Here is a 22,500-nt window from a genome sequence, read left to right on the forward strand (position 1 = left end):
TTCTTACAAGCATGTCACATTTTAAAGGTGCACTATGAGTTCCTGTATGCTTTCAATTTTTGTCTCAAATTGTAGGCTTCTCTCCTTGATCCGCTAGCTGCCTGGGCCCCTGAACACACCGTGAAAAAGCCCGGTCTCGGGAGACAACAGATCTTGTCGGTGATTGGCTGGAATGGTTTGTTGTATTTTTGGTGCACAGCCTGTGCCCCTAGTGTTTGTTTGTTTGCTTGACGTTTACGACCCCTGTGTTGTCTCTCGAGACCGGGCTTTTTCACGATGTGTTCAGGGGCCCAGGCAGCTAGCGGATCAAGGAGAGATGCCTACCATTTGAGACAAAAATTAAATTGCACCGAAACCATGCAAGAGCTCATAGTACACCTTTTTAAAAGGCAGTTTATTTAAATGGAGTCCGGCGCAGCAACCAAATTACAACAAACCACGTTCCAGCCAATCACCGACAAGATATGGTTGGGGGAGGGTGGTGGGGTTAGTGCGTGTGCACATAATGGAGGGTGCGACACAACAACCATCTTGTCGGTGATTGGCCAGAATGTGCTTTGTTGTATTTTTGGTGCACAGCCTGTGCCCCTAGTGTTTGCTTGACGTTTACGACCCCTGTGTTGTCTCCCGAGACCGGGCTTTTTCACGGTGTGTTCAGGGGCCAGGCAGCAAGCGGATCAAGGAGAGAAGCCTACGATTTGAGACCAAAAGGAAACCATGCAGGAACTCATAGTGCACCTTTTTAAATGCTGCATGTTTGTAAGGAAATAACAGGAGTACCATTTTGGTGCACAGCCTGTGCCCCTAGTGTGTGATTTACGTTTACGTGTATTCGGGGGGCAGGCAGCTAGTGGATCAAGGAGAGAAGCCTACGATTTGAGACCAAAATGAAATCCCGCTGAAACTATGCAGGAACTCATAGTGCACCTTTTTAAAAGGCAGTTTTTGTTAAATGGAGTCCGGCACAGTTTTCACTCAACATAAAACGCTACCTTGCATCACTTCCAGCTAGGGCTGCTCCCTCTTAGTCGATTAGTCGACTAATTGGTCGTTTTGGTCTTAGTCAGCTTAGATCTCTTTAGTCCATTAGTCATGTTTGATGCTTTTCTTCATGCTGAATGACTTATTTCCAAGAAACGTACGAGCACATCTCTGGTAAACACAAGACTTAAAGTGGTGCTTTTGCATGACTCTTAGCGGAGAAACTCAGATTTACAGATCTGTCGATTAAATCAACTAATCGATTAGTCGATACGACTGAACGAGTGTTAGTCGACTAAGAATTTCTTCAATCGAGCACAGCCCTACTTCCAGCACACTTCACAGCGAATAATGAGGGAAAAACAGGATAACCGATCTGTTTTTAACAGAATATTCTCAGCTAAAATCACCAAATCTGTGTCGTACGTTACCGAGCCCGTTTGTAATCGCTAGGCTACCGACAACGTTCTCTTCACTATCTTTTCAAGATAGCAGACACTCAAAAGTCCTGCTGTTCCAGACATGAACTTACCACAGCCGCCTTGTTCACAGACTCACAACAATGCATCTCCGAAGTTCACGGCAGTGCAACACTGAATAAATATAGGAGCAACGTAATGGATATTTGGCGTTATTTTTGGTCTGGTGGAGGTTCCCGTTGGATTGGCGGCCCGCCAGGCCTGTACAGTTATAGGGGAACCTCTGAGAAAGTCTACACCCTGTTGTGTGGCCAAGGTGTGTCTCTGATTACTGCGGTTGACTTTTGGGCTCTGGCCAGAAGACACACCGGCAGCTCTCAGGTGTCTCGGCACTCACCAAAACCTCACTGGCATTTGACAAGGTGTCTGGGGTGACGGCCTGAAACAGGGAGTCATGTCAGTCTGGCTTCCCCCCCCAGTCAACTGACAGACTAAGCCTGCTCAGGGATATTTATGGGAGTTCCCCGATGCTGTAACGCCTCGACTCCCCACCCTTATTTTCTATCAGGAACAGCAGTTCACTGCAGCTGCGTTCCCTGTTAAATTCAAAGCTGCCTTGCTGAAGTCACTCACTCAGCCCATCACAGAATAGTTTACATTATAACGTACCATGTGGAGTTTTTGCCCTCTAGAAGCGCTCTACAGGCACCCCCGTTTTATAAGTGGGTCATCATTGTCTTTGTATCTTGCAAGCACAAGAGGGTGTGGGCGGCACAGGCAGAGAAAGGAAAAAGACTGCAAGCCAGTAAACATGGCTGTTAACTATCTATCACTCCACAGGGCATCTTTTAATGGTGTGTGACGATCTCATCCAGAGGTGATTTTTAAGAATCGAGACACTTCTGGAGGAGGAATCCCCACACATGGCTGTGTCACATTTGGCTTTTTTTTAAAGGCTACTAAAAAACAATCTGCTGCCATTCTTGCCTGTGCATGTGTTCACTGGATGCATGAGCTCTGCTATTTCTGTGCTCCTGGTCTATTTTTTGCTGCAGCTGCTCTTCTGTTGTAGTTCTGACTAAGCAGTTACTCAACCACACTTTGCTATTTCCACCAGTAACCAGGGGTGTCGCCAAATCAATTGAGGAATGAAATCTAAGGATTACAACCATAGACTGTTAATATTAATGGACAAAGTGTCCGGTTTGTTGAAGTGCTGCAAATGCAGAAGTGCCTTAAAACTGCATTCTGTCTGAATTCCAGCAGGGGGCGACACGTGCGGGTGCAAAAAGGAGGTCTGTTTCTGTAGAAGTCTATGAGAAAGTGACCCACTTCTCCCTTGATGTATTACCTCAGTAAACCTCTTCATAAGGAGTTTATGGTCTCAATCACTAGTTTTAAGTCTTCTGCAACACAGAATGATGTTCAATTTTTTAATTGTGGTCTCGTTGATTTTAAAAAACGATAAAGCAGAGGGTGTTTTAGCACGTGGCTATGATGTGATTGACAGTTCGCGGCCTGTCTTATATGTGATATAACAATATGGGACAAAGATATATTTAAAACCTAGCAAAACTAAATCTTACCTCAAATTATGTAGGCTTTCAGCAGCAGTTGCATCCAGATTGCCAGTGAAAGTGTGTAACGTAACGTAGAGTGTAAGCAGCGTTGCCAACTCTCAGCTTACCTCACAGCCAGATACCGCCCAACAGTGTATGGCTCCTCCCTCTCTCCTCCCTCTCTCCTCCCTCTCTCCTCCCTCTCGTCTAAAATCATCACATCCGCAAACAGGATGGCTGCGCCCGTAAATGCAAACTTGACTCATAGCAGATCTCCACAAACCAATGGTTGATGTCACACATGCTCTGTCCATCAATATTAACAGTCAATGGTTACAGCATTAAACTGTAGCAATAATGAAATACAACTTATGTGTAAACCAGGCTTTTTTGTTCAGTGTTTGCTGCTCAAGTCACTGTTTACTCAGGCCTTGTGTTATACAACTGCTTTATTTTACAGTTTTTATTTTACAATCACATATTTGCAGATTTCTTTGAATTGTATGCCATCTTACCAGTATTCATACAACAAATAATTGGCCAAAGTGACCAGTAATTCACCAAAACACTTTCAGACAAGATAGAAAATTCTGTTAGCTAGCATCCATTAACTTGTTATACCCCGGATGTTCTGTAGACACTGTAGGCCTGTAATAGGCATTCCTCGTAGTTGAAGCTTTAAGACACAATGAAATGCATGAAAACTAAATATTTTTGAAAACTGCATCTTGACATATTTATCTTTCATGTTTTCTGCAAGTGAAGATAAATGTCTGTGGGATACATATAAAAAATACAAAAAAACATTAAAGTGTAAACCAATCACCACAGTAAAAAGATAGAAAAATAAGGTGAAAATTATAAATATGTACATTTGTACAAGACGTATACGAACTTTCCGTTGTGACCAATAATTATCTAAACCACCTTTCAGACAAGATAGATCTGTTGGCATCTTTTCTCTATTCATTAACTTGTCCATTAACCCTTACGTACCAAGTATAACAACGACACATACTTTGTTCTGTAGACAAAGCACCGCAGGGGATATGACACATGCCTTTGGTGTGAGAGATCTGGGTTCGATTCCCACTGCGATACATCAACCAATGTGTCCCTGAGCAAGACCCCTAACCCGTAGTTGCTCCAGAGGGCGTACGACCTCGGACATATATAGAAATTGTCAGTCGCTTTGGATAAAACCGTTGGCTAAATGACGTGTAATGTAAAAAATAGGCAAAAATTATAATTTGAATAGGGTTGAGTATCGTTTGGGTTTTTTTTCCGATACAGGTGCTAAAACGATACTTTTAAAACGGTGCCTGGACCGATACTTGGATTAGGGTATTTTACAATAACTTTAAATTCACCACGAGGCTTACTAGTTTCAAGTTAACGCACCACGTCTGTGTTTTTCTACGGCAGCTGCACACTGCTTAACGTCTCACTGTTGGAATCCTACACAGTGAAATACAATCACCCTTTACACCGTTAAAAGCTGTCAGCATTTTAACCGTGTTTAATCCAGCTGCTAGCTAACGGTAGGCTAACGTTACCTGCTGTCAAGTGAAGTGTTAACTAGCGTTGAGTGCAGCTATGCTCTTGTTGCCTCTAACGTCTGTTTCAGAGCATCGTAGAGCAGATTTAATTGGCACCGAAATGAGGCACCAAAATCCGCGTCGCAGTTCGGTCTGCTAGATACCGGTGTTTTAGGCACCGGTGCCGTATTAGCGCCGGGTTTCGGTACCCAACCCTAAATTTGAAGCAGTTTGGGATATTCGGTGTTGCGGCGGCAGTTAGGTCTATCGCCTCATATCAAGAGGGTTCTGGGTTCGAAGCCGCTGGCCAACTTGTGCCCTTCTGTGTGGAGTTTGCGTGTTCTCCCAATGTCAGCGTGGGTTTTCTCCGGGGCCTCTGGCTTTTTCCTGTGCTACCCCTATAAGTCACTGGTGTCCAAGGTGTACCCCGCCTCTCAGCCAGTGTCAGCTGGGATCAGCTTCAGCCCCCTAGCGACCCTGTAAAGGTAAAATAAATGTCTGTTGGTTTACCAGAGGTTTGAATGGCGTGAGACATAATGCAGTGTTGAAGAGATAAATGCCTACGTAATGGGATACATAAGTATAATAAAAAAATCTTACTCTGACAGGAGAGATGATCAGAGGTGCAGAGTTTTTACCACCATCATTACAGTCGGGACTGAAGTATGGGAAGAGTTTCTCAGTGAAGGAGCAGCCAGTAAAGGAGTAGATAAGAGCTGCAGCATCTACGTCATAAAAGGAGACCAGACCCTCCTCATAATCCACAAACACCCCCACCTTCTGAGGCTGGGACTTTAGAGAGAGAGGGACTGGAGGGGCATCAAGAGCTTCATACTCATTTTCATTTGTCATCCATATTATCCAGAAACCATCTTCAGGGTTCAGTGTGATGTTTCCCTTCCTGTTGACCGACTCTCTGGCCACTCCTAAATCCCAGTCAGTCTTTCCTTTAACTTGAACCTCAAAGTAAAATCTGCCTGAAGAGAAACTCTGCTTTCCTAAAACACAAGCACAATAAGAAAATCTCTCTGGGTTCTCTGGGAGATTCTTCTTCACATCACCATCATACACTTGTTTCCCATCATCAGACAAGATGAGATTAGGATGTGCTGTATCAGGATCAAGAGTCACATCCACTGCATACTGCTGGACCCTCTTCAGCTCAGACTCAACCAGCTTCTGCATCTCTTTACTGAGTTTCTCCTCCAGCTGAACCACAGCTTTCACCACAGTCCCCTCATATGATGATGGACGGACGCTGACCTCTGTCCAGTCCTTGGTGGGTGGAGGTTGTTGGATGTTTAGGGACTGGACACTCTGGAGAAGATGGAGGTGGTCTTCAGAGCGTGAGAGCTGCTCCACCTCAGTGCTTCTCTTCATCAGCTCAGAGATTTCCTGTTCCAGCTCTTTGATGAAAGCTTCGGCCTGTTTTTCTGTTGTTTTCTGCTTCTCTTTGATGGTGTTGATGAGCTCCTTCAGGCCTCTCTCAACAGACTCCTTCAGAGAAGTGAAGACCTGAACACCTTCTGCTATCTCTCTGTCTGCATCTTCCTCACTGAGGTCGACTGAGTGTTTGATCTCCTGAATCTTCAGTCGTCTCTTCTGGATCATCTGCTGAATTTCAGCCTCTTTCTTCCCCAGCTCTGCCTTCTTTCCTTCATATTCTTCTTTTAGAGGAACAACATCATGCATCTTGTGGTCTAAAACAGTGCAGAGTATGCAGACACATGTCTGGTCGGTCTTACAGAACAGCTCCAGAGGTTTATCGTGCTTCGTACACATCCTGCCTTCCAGGTTCTCCACAGGGTCGATCAGCTGATGTCTTTTCAGGCCTGACATGGTCAGATGAGGCTCCAGGTGAGTCTCACAGTAGGAGACCAGACACACCAGGCAGGACTTCAGGGCCTTCAGTTTGGTTCCAGTGCAGACGTCACAGGGAACTTCTCCTGGTTTGGACACTTGTTGCTCTGAGCTGCTGCTGCTGGCTTTCTGTTGAGCTGACTGTCTGAACTGAGCAACCATCTCAGAGATGAAAGTGTTGACTCTCAAATTAGGTCTTGTGGTAAAACCCTCCTTGCACATCGGACACAGGTACTGGTCATTGACATTCCAGTGTTCAGTGATGCAGTTTTTGCAGAAGTTGTGCCCACATGCTGTGGTGACAGGATCAGTGAACACATTCAGACAGATGGAGCACAGAAACTGATCTTCAGATGTCATACACCTTGCAGCAGCCATATCTAAACACGGTGTGGAAGAAAAGAAAAACATTTCATTCAAAATACAGTTTTTATTATTTAAAAAATAAGTGTTGTTCATTTTTGTTCAAGTATATATGTTATACTTGAAAAACAGTAAGTAGTACAGTAGGTCATTTTTAATTGCATGCATGCATGTTTTGATAAGGATGGGATATTTGCGCCACGCTTTCAGCAGCCAACATCATTTTAGTCACTCTGATGGTGCATAGACACCGAACAAGATTCACACAAATTCAGCGGTGCGCTTGCATACAGTCGATGCAGAGATTAACGTAATTCGCACTAGGAATTTGCGTGAGTTAAAATATTTGAACTCGAGAAAAGAATTAGCTCAATATCTCTTGTAGTCAGGTGTACTTTACAATCTGTGATGCAGAAGAGCTGCAAACTGCAGCAGCTTGCAATGTTTCTCTCACAGAAATAGACTCAAGCTCACCGCCACTCTTATTTCTGTGTAAAACTAGCCGCCACTTAAAGCGTAACTCTCGCCAAAATGCAACCTTGGGTCTTTTTGTGAATGTACTTGTGTCAAACTTTCGTTTTAAAAGCATAATTAGGACGGAAAGCGCCATTTTTTAAAATTCAACATATTCTTGTTTTTCGGCCAAATGGCCTTTTGAATGGGAGTGCTAGGGGCACTACTATGATCGCATCAAAATCACTATTTTTAAACACTAAGAAGGCTTGACACAACATGAGACTTTGCTCCAAGTATCACCAGGGGCTCTGCACATGAACTCAGCACTGAGAACATTGTTTGTGTACCCAGAGTTTACTAAAAAACGTTTTCAACAACTCACTTTAGCAGTTGGTGTTTACTAGGGCTGGGTACCGAACGTCGATACTTTTATGGTATCGAAAAAAATACTCCAATCCTATGAGTATCGAAAAATTCTTTATCTTTCGGTGCCAAATTTCGGTTCCAAAAGCATCTGAGCGCGTAAGCGCAAGCTTATCTGTCCTCTCTGCATATTGACACAGAGCGGAGCTCCGACTGACACACACACACACACACACACACGGAGACGTGCGGACGGAGTAAACTGTCTGCAGTTTTGATTGAAGTCACAGAGAGTCACGGTTGGTCTCAAGTGTAGTAACAGTTTTTTAAAACTTCACCCAGACAGCGTTTGCTGCGATATGATTTTAATGGCGAGCCGAAAGTGGTCGCGGTGCCGTTGACGTTACACCTCCTCTTAGACAAGCAGCCACAACGGTGGTTTCTCTGCCCTGATGACTGACTGACAGGCTGAGCTTGCAAGGCACTTTTATTAATGTTACTCTGAGTGAGCAGTTTTACCAGATATTTTTAACAATGATAACTGTTTTGATTCACCATTAAGATGGAAAATAAAAGCTTTGTGTTTAATGTATTTTTGTTGATGTTGAAATGAATTTTTAAACATATGGTATCGAAAAAAGTATCGTTAGGAACCTATATCGAAACTGAGGTATCGAAATTGGCACCGGATCGAAAAATTCTGAACGATACCCAGCCCTAGTGTTTACGCTATCCACCATCTCACCAGTCAAAAAGTGTTTATCTCCGAATGCGAATGGACGGACTCCATAGGAGGAAATGTCATTCTTATATGAGGCTCCTTTTTCAACTACAAGGTCAATGTTGTTTTTCACTAACGACAAAACAACAAATTATCCGTGCATTTACATGGAACTAATCTTTAGGATCTTTCCATCTCTACTCTCCTCCCTGTTACGTTGCATTCGGAGATTGACTCTTTTTGACTGCCGAGATGGTAGCTAGCGGAAACACCAACAACTAAAGTGAGTTGTTTAAAACCTTTCAACAAAAAAAAAGTCATAACTTAGAGGCGCATTACCGACACCAGGTGGTCTGGAGTAGCTACACTCTCATTATGGGCTCCCTCATTAGTCTCACTCGGGGGCAGATGAGACAACTAGTGATAACATTTATTATCCCGCTCTGGTCTGGTGTTAGGCTTGATATCAGATTTATTGGCCAAGTATACTTACTGTACATACACAAGGAATTAAACTTTGGTAGGTGTTAACTCTCTATACATTCAACAAATGGACATGTAAACATAGACCAATTATAGACACATACTGTACAATAGAGACAGCAATATACATATAGGCACATATTAACATATATACAGATATATATACAAAAATACAAATATACAAATAAGACATAATATCAAGACACATGGAGTGGGATGTAAAGTGCAAAAAGTAATAGTGAAAAAGTAGTGTGCAAAGATGCATATTGGAATGATAAGTATGTAATGTGTAGAGAAGTGGGTCAGTTGCCAAAGTAGAGTGATGGCAGTGGGAAAGAAGCTGATCTTACGTCTGGTTGTTTTTTGTGTGCTGGGATGTGTAGCGCCTGCCAGAAGGGAGGAGGTTAAAGAAAAATGTTTACACCATCCCAAGCCCCTACTCTGCTTACTTTATGACAAACCTTGCATTTCCTCTAGCTGCTTCACATCATTCATGCATTAGTATGAAACAGCCAATGGAAATAGAGGAAGCAGTATGTAGGTAAGTTATCAGTAAACAATAACAGTAGTAGGAAAATAGGATTGAAGCATAACTCCAAACCACAGACATTCATTTCCAAGTTCCTAAAGTCCTGAGAACTGACACAGAGAGACTGTTTAAAGCTGTTAGCTACTGTATAGTGGGCCTGCAGACAAACAGCCATAGTTATATTGTTACCAATTTCACAAGAAATTAAAAGAGAGGAACTTCCTGTCTGAGTAGAGCTGAAGTTTAGTGTTAATCCTGGTTGTAGAAAGTGTAAACGTGATCAGCTGTACTCACCAGTGTTTGTCAGAGACTCTGCTGTGTTGTTGAGAAAGACCTGATGAAGTCAGTTTGAGTTTTCTTTCAGAGAGAAACAGAGACTTGTCTCGACTGCAGCGTGGCTGACACTCTGACAAACTTAACTTTCATTTCTGGAGTGTGACGTTGAAGCTCTCCTCTTTCCAGTGTTGCTCCTCCTCTTACTGCAGCACTGTTAGGTTTCCTCATGTTTGGCCATGATTTTAGAGACATACAAGTTTTTTCTAGCCTAACGTGAGGTGAAGCAATACTGTACTCAACTTATTTGTGTGTTAACTTTGATTGTGGCTCTGACTGGCTGCAGTAGAGCAAAAATAACAATAAAGTGACCAAAACGACAAAACCTTGGAAAAAAGTGACAAAAGTGTCAAAAAAAGTTCGTAAAAAATTATTTAGACTGAAGATATGATCTCTGGAGTTCCTCAGGATGTTTTACTCTGTATGTCTGTAGTTCAGGTTTAAAAGACTACTATGTTGATAATACATTTTTTAATCTTGTTATTTTTGGTGTGTGTCCACAAACGGTTAATAACAATCGGGTTCGGCCGTGGCAGAGGCAGCTGTTGCTCGGCCTCGCTGTTTACTGTTCACTGTTCACTCTCTTACAGCCGTACTGTATTTAATCACTGCTGGTGAACACCAACATTTCCTCCTGCCACTCCTTCACATTAAAAGCATTTAACTGGTGAAACACACAGGGAGCTTTTATTGTGAAACAGCCACAGGAAACACAATGTACTCGTAATGAAATACAACTTGCATGTGTAAACCAGCTTTTCTGTTCAGTGTTTGGTGCTCAAGTCACTGTTTACTCAGGCCTTGTGTTCAACAACTGCTTTATTTTACAGTTTTTATTTTTACAATCACATTTTTACAGATGACTCATAAAGCATCTTACCAGTATTCACAAAACAAATAAAAATGGCTTAAGTGACGAGTAATTAAGCAATACCCTTTCCCACAATCTATTCTATTATATCCATTAACTTTTTATACCCGGTATAACAACACATACCTCACATGGTATAACGACATATACATCACATGGTCAGTCCATACCAGACCTTTGTAATCACTTCACAAATTGTTAACTCTTTTAAATTTCTGTGAGTGGTTTTTATGTACGTGAGCTATACGTGTGTTTGTTGAGTTATGGTTGTCTAAGCTACTGGACAGCGTTTGGAATAACGCGTTTAAAAGAACGACGTTAGGTAACGGCGTTATTTTTTCAGTAACGGGGTAATCTAACTAATTACTTTTCCCGTCGTTACAACGCCGTTAACGTTACTGGACGTTAAATGCGGTGCGTTACTATGCACTGATTGAATAAACTGTGTAATGCGTACGCATCCCTTGCTAACAGCCACTGAGGAGGTGGGTTAATAACGAGGTAAGCGTTTATGATTGGCTAAGGCAGAGTCGTGTTATCTGCTAGCAAAGAAGGACTCGGAGCAAAGTCCTCCCAAGCAGCAAAAGCTGGATCTTTCTGCCTCACAACAAAAACCTATGACACAGGCTGAAGTCAACCATATGACAGGCAGGTGTTAAAAGTATATGTGTCATATAAGTTTATATGGTGTAACTGTTTACTTTTCTTACAAAGATAATACTTGAAGTGCAGGATAAACCTCTTGCTGTCGGTAGACGTGCAATAAATATCGAAAGTTATGTATGTTAAACACCTGTCTTGTTCTACTCATTTCAACTGACTTGTGAAAACTGCTAAAAAAAATCCAAATTCTTAAACATATAACAACTTTTTTTTTTTTTTTTTTTTTTTAAAGTAACGCAAATAGTTACTTTCCCTGGTAACGAGTTACTTTTATTGTAGAGTAATTCAATTACTAACTCAGTTATCTTTTTTGAACAAGTAGTGAGTAACTATAACTAATTACTTTTTTAAAGTAACGTTCCCAACACTGCTACTGGATGCCTACAATTTCCCTCGGGATAAATAAAGTATCTAGCTATCTATCTACTGTGTTCTACACTATAGGCATGTAATAGGCCTTACTCTTTAATATAGCTTCATGACATAATGACATATTCAGCTATATGTTTTCTGTGGCTGCACATGAAAAAAAATCAAGCTATTTTGCAGCATTTTTTGCAAATTGAGTCAAACCTTATATGCGCATAAATGTCTGTGGGTTTAACAGAGGTTTAAATAGATATTTTTCACATAACGTGTGTCATGATGCATCAAATGAATGTGTTGACTTTGTCATGAGATAGGCTACATATAATAAGAAATCTTAACAATTAATTGTAAATCAATCACCACAGTAAGCAGATTCTGTAGAACATAAAATGTAAAATATAAATATTATATTTTATTTCCTTAAAAGTTGACACTACAGTAGAGTTTGGTGGATTTCCAGTTTCACTGATTGTGTTTGATGTACGACGCTAAACCCGTTTGATTTTATGCTAACAGGTTAAACCGGCATATACACCGGCTCAAGCCTTCACTACAGGCAAAAACATACATTTAAAATTTTTAGTAACATGTTGTCTTTTAGACTGGTTGGGGAAAAATATCCAAAATACACATTTAGGTGTTTTTTTTACTACACTTTGTCTTTCTGCACCTGTAAATTTCTGCTAAATTAACCAAATGTTAGCATTAGATGTGGACTCATTTGCATATTTCACAAAAGTTTAAATACAAAAGATAATTGTCTTAATTGTAAATAGTCAACTGCGGAGGTTTCTATAACTATTCACCAGCAGTGAATCCCCTTAAATGAAATAAGAGGAGTGATTAGTTTACTCTGACAGGAGAGATGATCAGAGGTGCAGAGTTTTTACCACCATGATGCAGACTAAAGTATGGGAAGAGTTTCTCAGTGAAGGAGCAGCCAGTAAAGGAGTAGATAAGAGCTGCAGTATCTACGTCATAAAAGGAGACCAGACCCTCCTCATAATCCACAAACACCCCCACCTTCTTAGGCCGAGACTTCAGAGAGAGACTGACTGAAGGGCCAGCACGAGCTTTGTACTCATTTTTACTTCTCAACAATTTGATCCACACACCATTCTGAGGGCTTGCTGTGATTTGTACCTCCCTGCTGATCGACTCTCTGGCGACTCCTAAAGTCCATGAAGTCTTTTTTCTAACATGAACTTCAAAATAAAATCTGCCTGAGGAGAAACTCTGCTTTCCAAAAACACAAGCAAAATCAGAAAATCTCTCTGCACGTACTTGTTTCCCATCATCAGACAGGATGAGTGTAGGATGTGCTGTATCAGGATCAAGAGTCACATCCACTGCATACTGCTGGACTCTCTTCAGCTCGGCTTCAAGCCGCTTCTTCATCTCTTTACTGAGCGTCTCCTCCAGCTGAACCACAGCTTTCACCACAGTCCCCTCATATGATGATGGACGGATGCTGACCTCTGTCCAGTCCTTGGTGGGTGGAGGTTGTTGGATGTTTAGGGACTGGATACTCTGGAGAAGATGGAGGTGGTCTTCAGAGCGTGAGAGCTGCTCCACCTCAGTGCTTCTCTTCATCAGCTCAGAGATTTCCTGTTCCAGCTCTTTGATGAAAGCTTCGGCCTGTTTTTCTGTTGTTTTCTGCTTCTCTTTGATCGTGTTGATGAGCTCATTCAGGCCTCTCTCAACAGACTCCTTCAGAGAAGTGAAGACCTGAACACCTTCTGCTATCTCTCTGTCTGCATCTTCCTCACTGAGGTCGACTGAGTGTTTGATCTCCTGAATCTTCAGTCGTCTCTTCTGGATCATCTGTTGAATTTCAGCCTCTGTCTTCCCCAGCTCTACCTTCTTTCCTTCATATTCTTCTTTTAGAGGAACAACATCATGCATCTTGTGGTCTAAAACAGTGCAGAGCATGCAGACACATGTCTGGTCGGTCTTACAGAACAGCTCCAGAGGTTTATCGTGCTTCGTACACATCCTGCCTTCTAGGTACTCCACAGGGTCGATCAGCTGATGTCTTTTCAGGCCTGACATGGTCAGATGAGGCTCCAGGTGAGTCTCACAGTAGGAGACCAGACACACCAGGCAGGACTTCAGGGCTTTCAGTTTGGTTCCAGTGCAGACGTCACAGGGAACTTCTCCTGGTTTGGACACTTGTTGCTCTGAGCTGCTGCTGCTGGCTTTCTGTTGAGCTGACTGTCTGAACTGAGCAACCATCTCAGAGATGAAAGTATTTATTTTCAAATCCGGTCTTACGGTAAAACCCTCCTTGCACATCGGACACAGGTACTGGTCATTAGTATCCCAGTGTTCATTGATGCAGTTCTTGCAGAAGTTGTGTCCACATGATGTGGTGACAGGATCAGTGAACACATCCAGACAGATGGAGCACAGAAACTGATCTTCAGATGGCAGATAGTTTGCAGCAGCCATATCTACACACTGGGTGAAAGAAAAGAAAAATACTTTATTCAAATTGGCTTTAGCTATTTGTATAAAAATAAGTGTTATGATTGTACAAGGCTCCAAACTGCTCCCAAATTGTTGCATTTTGCAACCAATTTTTGAGACAGTGCAAGTATTTTTTACAACTACTTGGACATGTGCCACCTGGAAATTTGATGACATTTTTTTATTTCTTGTTGGAAAAGAAAAAGGAGGGAGAGGGTCTGTAAGGGATTATTCAACTGCGTAGGTAACGTTATCTACACTCATATGTCCCGCTTTCGTGGCGTCACACTGATCGCCCGTAAAAGTCAACCATGCTGAAACATACAGCGGTGCTGGTTTTCAGCAGCTACTGAATATCTGCTTTGAATATGGGGTGAAATATGATGTGTGGTATAATGCCAACATGAGTGCTGTCTTGTTATGTAGGACAAAAGCGGACAAAGATCTTGGTTTTCTAGACTTTCATCTGTCAGGACAAGTGATGAGTGTAATAAAATGTCATATCTGGGTCACTACATTACAGGTCAGTTATCAGATGAAGATATATACAGGCAGCATCGCATAGGGCTGAACGATTAATTGCATTTGCAATAATAGCGCAATATGTTAAAACGTGATTTCCTAATCGCAAAGGCTGCGCTTTGGTCACATGACTCGCGAGAGCAAATCAGTCTGCACTCCGCAGAGAAAGCATCAACTTGGCACGCTAACGCTACGCCATACCTTGAGCTGATTTTTGTCATTCAAACAACTCTGAGTTGTAGTTTAAAACATTTACAGCCATTTTAATAAAATGAAGGCTCCAGTCCATACATGCAGTTAATGGATACAGGCACGCAGAACTGAAGGCTCGGTTAGCAACGATTAGCTCTGATTAGCGGTTAGCTCCGATTAGAGCAATTAGATTATTTTCAAAAAATCGTTCAGCCATAGCATCGCATATTATATGCCCAAGCTAATGTGCTGGTAAGAAAATTCCACATGAGCACGGATTAAAATCAAAATGAGTCTGTTTTTATTGGTTTTATTTCTCTGTATATGTTTATCTTTCTCTTTTTAATGTGGTATGTCATGTGTCTGTATCTTCTGAATGGATCTTCAGTCTGGCAATAAGGTTGATGACATTGACATGATTTTGCCTGGAGCTGTTTTTACCACTTTTCCTTGAAAATCATGACGTCTACATAATCTATTCATGAGTGGCGATTCGCAGCCAAAGTTCATCCGTTTATTTGCTAAATACTGTACTTGGCAAGAAAATTACTTTGTTTACCCTCTCAACCCTCGCTGCGAGAGCTTCCGGTCCACGGAGCAGAGTTAGTAGCCCTTGTCAGTGTTGAAGTACTTTTAGGCAGGGGCTCAGTCTCAGACAAAATGTACTGGGTTTTATTTGAACACCACAACGTAGGGGATATCACTTAATTACCTGTGCATTCCCTGATTTATTTGCATTTTTATTTGCATTTTTACATCAATGCTAATGTTATCTCAGACATTTACCACAGCGCCCACGTCGTTTAAATAGCAAATGCACCTGCACCCATCTATGCGCCCATGGGCGTGCTGGTCCTAGGCCCCGTCCACACGTACATAAACAATCTTTTTTTTTTTTTACCCGTCTTCCCTGGATTTGTTTCAAGAATAGTTGCGTCCAAACGAAACCATTTGAAAAAAGACTCCACACGCTACTTCATATTCCAGGCCAGAATTTCTGTTTCTGCTACAGAAATTCACCAAAATACGGAGAAGAAGAGCATAGTCACTTCCACTTCCCGTCATAACATGACTAGCTAGACTAATTCTCTCTTAATACATCCGTGGACTATAATAACTTTCACCACTGCTCATTTTATAAAGGCCGCCGCAAGAAAACGTGTCTTTGTTTACGTTGTATAATGTGCTGTTGGATTGCTTTTTTTTTTGCAATTCTGTCTGCCAATCGGACAAGATAACAGCGCGCTAGCAGCTAGCTAACATCGGCAGTCAAACAAACATCAATGGTCCAATGTCTTTTTGATAACCTATAATCTATTCGTTTTTCTTGCAGTAGCCTTTCTACAGTAAGCCGTGGTAAACGTTACTATAATCCGTTCAAGGAGTTGATAAAACAGACAGATTAGCTAGCTAGTTGATAAATTGTCTACTTCCACTTTATAAACAGATAGCCATAGCAGCTAACGTTAACATTATGTCGCTGCTGAAGCGGTCAGCTACTTTAGCGATGTTTAACGTTAGCTACATAACGTTAGCTACATAACGTTAGCAATATAACGTGTGTAGAATCCAGAGGGAAGTGTCAGGGAGCAGAGACAAAGTATTTAGATGAAGTGAGCTGGTTTGACCATGGAGATGGGACACGCTCGCTTAGCTTCACCGCAGTTGTGTGCGTCAGTGGCCGTGGGTAAGAGAGGGTGTAAAAGAGGGGTGTGGCGATGACATCATTGATACGGACATATGCGGTTTCACCGTCTCTAAGCGAGAGCGGTTTTGGAATTTTTCACCCAGAGACCAGGTTTCAAAAAAGTGGGTTTACAGAATTCGTTTGGACGGTTGGCCCAAACGATGCAAAACGTGCGTTTGCGCAAAAAAACTTTTCCGTGTGGATGGCCCCTTACAGGGAGGTGTGTTCAGGTGCATTCTGGGGCGTGCTGGTCTTACAGGGAGGTGTGTTCAGGTGCATTCTGGGGCGTGCTGGTCTTACAGGGAGGTGTGTTCAGGTGCATTCTGGGGCGTGCTGGTCTTACAGGGAGGTGTGTTCAGGTGCATTCTGGGGCGTGCTGGTCTTACAGGGAGGTGTGTTCAGGTGCATTCTGGGCGTGCTGGTCTTACAGGGAGGTGTGTTCAGGTGCATTCTGGGCGTGCTGGTCTTACAGGGAGGTGTGTTCAGGTGCATTCTGGGTGTGCTGGTCTTACAGGGAGGTGTGTTCAGAAAAAAATGGAGGGAGGGAGAGCTTGTATGAGGCAGAGGCAATAATACAGTACATTGACAGTAATAATACTTGTTTACGTTTCTCTGCATTTGTTAAACATTGTAGTTATTTGTATTTTTTTTATTTTAAAGGGGGAAATTGTGAAAAATTGCATTGCAGGTTGATTCAAGATGTGCAACATTGCTCGTAGTAAAAAAAGTTAGTCTGAAACCCTGTTGGTTGTTGAATAAATATATATTTCTTTATGTTTTATACAGATGTCAGCAATATACTTTCTTTCCTTGGAAGGGGCACTTGCCATTTCAATGTTTTTATTGTATTATGACAGTAAAGGCTTCTTATCTTATCTTATAGAAAAGGCCCCACCCATGGTCCTGACTCATAGTTTCCACAGTGGAAAAGGTGTCCAATATATCCAAACACTGCAAGTTTTTATTCTTTTAAGAAAGAGAACAATAGCTACGGCAACATTATTTTTAACACAAGAATTCAAATTTCTGTTAAAACCCAGTAAATGTGATCAGCTGTACTCACCAGTGTTTGTCAGAGACTCTGCTGTGTTGTTGAGAAAGACCTGATGAAGTCGGTTTGAGTTTTCTTTCAGAGAGAAACCGAGACTTGTCTCGACTGCAGCGTGGCTGACACTCTGACTAACTTAACTTTCATTTCTGGAGTGTGACGTTGAAGCTCTCCTCTTTCCAGTGTTGCTCCTCCTCTTACTGCACCTCTGCTGTTTGTTTCCTCCCTCTCATGTGCACTCTTATTGTGAAATACCAGGGTGTTGTCTAGTTAATATGGAGCAAAGGTGGAGCTTTACCTAACAGGTTATCATGTGTGTTGACTTTAAAAAGAAGAGTTTAGTTTAGAGTTTATTGGACACAAAGAAAGACTCCGTCTCACTTCTGCAACATATACGATCCAAGGTCCGAGACTTGTTTCCATAGTGTTCCAACATACTACCATCCAATCATACAACACATGCAATGCGTATTATCAACAAGACCAGTGTTTCTCAAACAGGGGTATACGTTTCCCCCTAGGGGTACTCTGGAGGACTGCAGGGGGTACGTGACATTTTTAGCTAAATGTTTTTCAGTTCCCAGACTGTAGTTACTTCTACTGTCTTTTTTTTACTCCAAGTTTGTCGCTTTTTCAAAGTTTTTGTTGCCATTATTGAAGTTTGTCACCTTTTTTATTTTTGAAGGTTTTGTCCTATTCTTGCCTTTCTTCCTTACTTTTTACGGTCTCTTTTCATTAGTTTTTGTAACTTTTTTCAAAGCATTTTAAAGTTTTTGTCCCTTTTGTCGCCCTAGTGTTGCCTTCCTTCTTTCTACTGTGTTTTTTTCTCCCAAGTCTTTGTTATTATTTTCAACCTATTCTTGCCTTCCTTCCTTTTTCCTACAGTCTTTTTCCAAGTTTTTTTTTTGCCTTTCTTCATCATCATCTAAATGTTTTCCGGGTCCAAGGCTGTTGTTTAGTAAATCTATCGGTGACATCGCTATGTTCTTCCTTTTTAGAGACTTTTTTTTTTTCTTCCTACCATATACTATTCACTCTGGTTAGGGGGTACATGGCTTAAAAAAAACTCTTCAAAGGGGGAACATTGTTGGAAAAAACAGCTTGAGAACCCGTGAACAAGACAATGATTGTTTATTATAAGTGATTGTATTTTATATCTGCATCAGATCTTGATTGAGATAATAGTCACCCAGGTGTGAGGACTCAGCGTGGCAGCAGTTCACTAACTCAGTCCCTCATCGTTCCTTTGTGTTATGATCCATCTGGTGGTCGTTCTGTGTCATAACACCGGTTACTGATCTGCATGGAGGACTGTTGTTGCTGCTGCAGTAACAATCAAGTCAAAAGCTTGACAGCTTTTTGACTTTACGTTTGGCATTTGGCACTTTAGTCTCATTATTGACATTTCTACTTCATTGAAATGATTTAAAATGGTCTTTGTCGTATTGTATTCAATGGATGTCATGGTTTCTTTGAACTCCACTTGTTGCTGGAGCCTTGTGGACTTTGTTTTTTGCAAGGTATTTCCCTGTTGGTTGTTGTTTTTTTGTTTTTTTTTAAAGGACAAAGGTACATTACCTCCGTGAACTACCAGGTTACCGACACAATACGGCCCCCACCTCTCCGGCTATCAGCCGAGTGATTAATGTTGAAAGAGGCGTCACATGACCCGGTGTTAGGGGGCTTAGTGCTCAATGCACAAGTTGAAGGAGCTGGTGGGATTGTGTGTCAAGTGAAATTGTAGCTCGTACGATTTTCATGTGACGAATATAAATTGATAGATTGAATTTAGTTGGTCCGGTAGACACAACGTTCAACCGAACTGGTGCAGAGAGAGAGAGAAAGAGACAGACAGGGACCAGAAACTCTAGAGCAACCATGGCGAGTAGGAAGAAGACACCAGGTACGTTTGATCGTGGATGTACGGAGGGGAAATGGTTTCTACAGGCAGCACAGATAGGATACAGGTAGACGGCAGGTGTTCTAATGGATTAGGTGTGTCGCCCAAACTTGCTGCTCAGAAAACATCCGAACAATTTCCTGTTGGTCTGAAAACTTTTGTTTGTTTCAGATGCTGAATATAAGTCTGTCTCTCTCTCTCTCTCTGTGTGTCTCTCTGTGTTTCTTTTCAGTCGATGCTGATGAGATTAAGAGGCTAGGAAAGAGATTTAAGAAACTCGACCTAGATAACTCCGGGTCCCTGAGCGTGGAGGAGTTCATGTCTCTACCGGAGCTCCAGCAGAATCCGCTCGTGCAGCGAGTTATCGACATATTCGACACCGACGGGAACGGAGAAGTCGACTTTAAAGGTAAATACATAATTTTCCCTTTCTCGCGCTGAAATGCCCTGTGTTCTTGAACTTAATACTTTGCTATTACAGGATACTTTACTCTGATAGAAAGTTTTTACTACTGTATCATCAGCAGTCCTGTATAAAGTACTCAAAGTACAAGTATTTTACCGGAAAATGACTTTGGTAGAAGTTAAAGTCTCCTTTTAGAATATCACTTGAATAAAAGTCTTAAAGTAGCTGACATTTACTGCACTTAAAGGACAATTCAGGCGCAAAATGAACCTAGGGGGTTAATAACATATGTGTACCGAGTCGAACGTTCTGTTTTAATAATAATAATAATAATAATAATACATTTTATTTAAAGGCGCCTTTCTCGACACTCAAGGACACCGTACAGCATGGGTGTCAAACTCAGTTTCCCAGAGGGCCACACTGGAAAATGAGAATCTCATCCAGGGCCAGACATGTAGATTATTGACATACTTTTATTTAAGAGAAAAAGTCAAATATTTTGACTGTGTCATTGCATGTCTCAAATACTGTAGTCTTCTCACTTACATTTTGGGCCTCATAAAGCCCCCAAAATGTTCCTCAGCCAGTTACAAATACGTTGCAAAAGGCTGAAAAAAGCATCTAGCGTGTGTTGTAAACTGACAGTTTATTACAAAGATAGTTTAGAAAGACAGTAGCGTTACTGTTTACATTCGACTGGTCATGACTATCCAAGATGGGCGGCCGAATGGAAACATTAAAGCTACTGTCTTTATGTACTTAAAGGGCTACGCCACCGTTTGTTGAAATAGTTCTTATCATGGTCTACCCTGGCTGTAGAGAGGTGGGCCAACGCATTTTTTTTCTCAGTGCAAGTAATTAGGTTGTTTTTTTTGTCTTTTGTTGGCTCACTTTTACTCACAACATGCTAACCGGCAACATAGGATTCCATTCACTACGCTAAGCTAACTAGCGGCGACGCTGCCGGTGTTGCACCGGACTAAAACGATGCATGCCACAAAAAAATGCGTTGGCCCACCTATCTACAGCTAGGGGAGACCCCACCTATCTACAGCTAGAGGAGACCCCACCTATCTACAGCTAGAGGAGACCCCACCTATCTACAGCTAGAGGAGACCCCACCTATCTACAGCTAAGGGAGACCCCACCTATGTAAAGCTAGAGGAGACCCCCACCTATGTACAGCTAGAGGAGACCCCACCTATCTACAGCTAAGGGAGACCCCACCTATGTAAAGCTAGAGGAGACCCCACCTATGTACTGCTAGAGGAGACCCCCACCTATGTACAGCTAGAGGAGACCCCACCTATCTACAGCTAAGGGAGACCCCACCTATGTAAAGCTAGAGGAGACCCCACCTATGTACTGCTAGAGGAGACCCCCACCTATGTACAGCTAGGGTATACCCCACCTACCTACAGCTAGGGGAGACCCCACCTATCTACAGCTAGGGGAGACCCCACTTATCTACAGCCAGGAGAGACCCCACCTATCTACTGCTAGGGGAGACCCCACCTATCTACAGCTAGGGGAGACCCCACCTATCTACAGCTAGAGGAGACCCCACCTATCTACAGCTAGGGAAGACCACACCTATCTACAGCTAAAGGAGACCCCACCTATCTACAGCTAGGGGAGACCCCACCTATCTACAGCTAGAGGAGACCCCACCTATCTACAGCCAGGGGAGACCCCACCTATCTACAGCTAGAGGAGACCCCACCTATCTACAGCTAGGGGAGACCCCACCTACCTACAGCTAGGGAAGACCACACCTATCTACAGCTAGAGGAGACCCCACCTACCTACAGCTAGGGTATACCCCACCTACCTACAGCTAGGGGAGACCCCACCTATCTACAGCTAGGAGAGACCCCACCTATCTACAGCCAGGGGAGACCCCACCTATCTACAGCCAGGGGAGACCCCACCTATCTACAGCCAGAAGAGACCCCACCTATCTACAGCTAGGGAAACCCCACCTTCCTACAGCTAGGGTATACCCCACCTACCTACAGCTAGGGGAGACCCCACCCATCTACAGCTAGGGGAGACCCCACCCATCTACAGCTAGGGGAGACCCCACCTATCTACAGCTAGGGGAGACCCCACCTATCTACAGCTAGAGGAGACCCCACCTATCTACAGCTAGAGGAGACCCCACCTATCTGCAGCTAGGGGAGACCCCACCTATCTACAGCTAGAGGAGACCCCACCTATCTACAGCTAGGGGAGACCCCACCTACCTACAGCAAGGAAGACCCCACCTATCTACAGCTAGAGGAGACCCCACCTATCTACAGCTAGGGGAGACCGGGATAAGCCCTATTTCAACAAACGGTGGCGTATTCCTTTAAGTCTTAGAAGTGAAGTAAAATAAAAATAACGTTATGAACTTTATGGTCAAAGTTGTGTAAAGGCACCGACGCACCAACCCGCCTCTCAAAATCGGATGAAAAGACAGATTCAGCTAGCCTGACGAGCCAGACCCACATCCAGATGTTGAGGTCTGGGAACTCCTCATTGGGCAGGGCTCAATACTCGAGGGGGCGGGACAAACGGTTGTCTTTCAAATTCCCCTCTGCACGCAATAGGATAGCGCTACGACGATTTGAACATCAACAACTTCTCAGTCCCTCCCCCCTTTCTGCTGCAGCCCAAACCGTCTCCTAAGCCCCTCCCACACAAGAGAGTTTGACAAAACTGCCTAGGCATGTCAGACAGACAACATTTTCAATAACTAAAACACTAACACAACGTTAACT

The 22,500-nt window shown here is 42.7% G+C and overlaps 2 protein-coding genes across 2 annotated transcripts in view; one reads left to right on the top strand and one right to left on the bottom strand.

Annotated features, from left to right (window-relative positions):
- ppp3r1b (protein phosphatase 3 (formerly 2B), regulatory s1ubunit B, alpha isoform, b) overlaps positions 1–22,500 on the top strand; it is a 42,595-nt gene that overhangs the window by 15,462 nt on the left and 4,633 nt on the right. Inside the window, exon 3 of the mRNA XM_028598063.1 lies at positions 19,559–19,735. Within this exon, the coding sequence (XP_028453864.1) occupies positions 19,559–19,735 (177 nt within the window). The remainder of the gene's footprint in view (positions 1–19,558; positions 19,736–22,500) is intronic.
- Positions 4,599–9,749, bottom strand: LOC114568434 (E3 ubiquitin-protein ligase TRIM21-like). Its single transcript, XM_028598056.1, has 3 exons — positions 9,567–9,749; positions 5,098–6,737; positions 4,599–4,974 (listed from the first exon to the last, which is right to left on the bottom strand). The coding sequence occupies exons 2-3, from the start codon at positions 6,733–6,735 to the stop codon at positions 4,966–4,968; spliced, it is 1,647 nt and encodes a 548-aa protein (XP_028453857.1). The 5' UTR covers positions 6,736–6,737; positions 9,567–9,749; the 3' UTR covers positions 4,599–4,965.

The sequence above is a fragment of the Perca flavescens genome, chromosome 2, assembly GCF_004354835.1.
Source record: "Perca flavescens isolate YP-PL-M2 chromosome 2, PFLA_1.0, whole genome shotgun sequence".
Taxonomy (NCBI): Eukaryota; Metazoa; Chordata; class Actinopteri; order Perciformes; family Percidae; genus Perca; species Perca flavescens.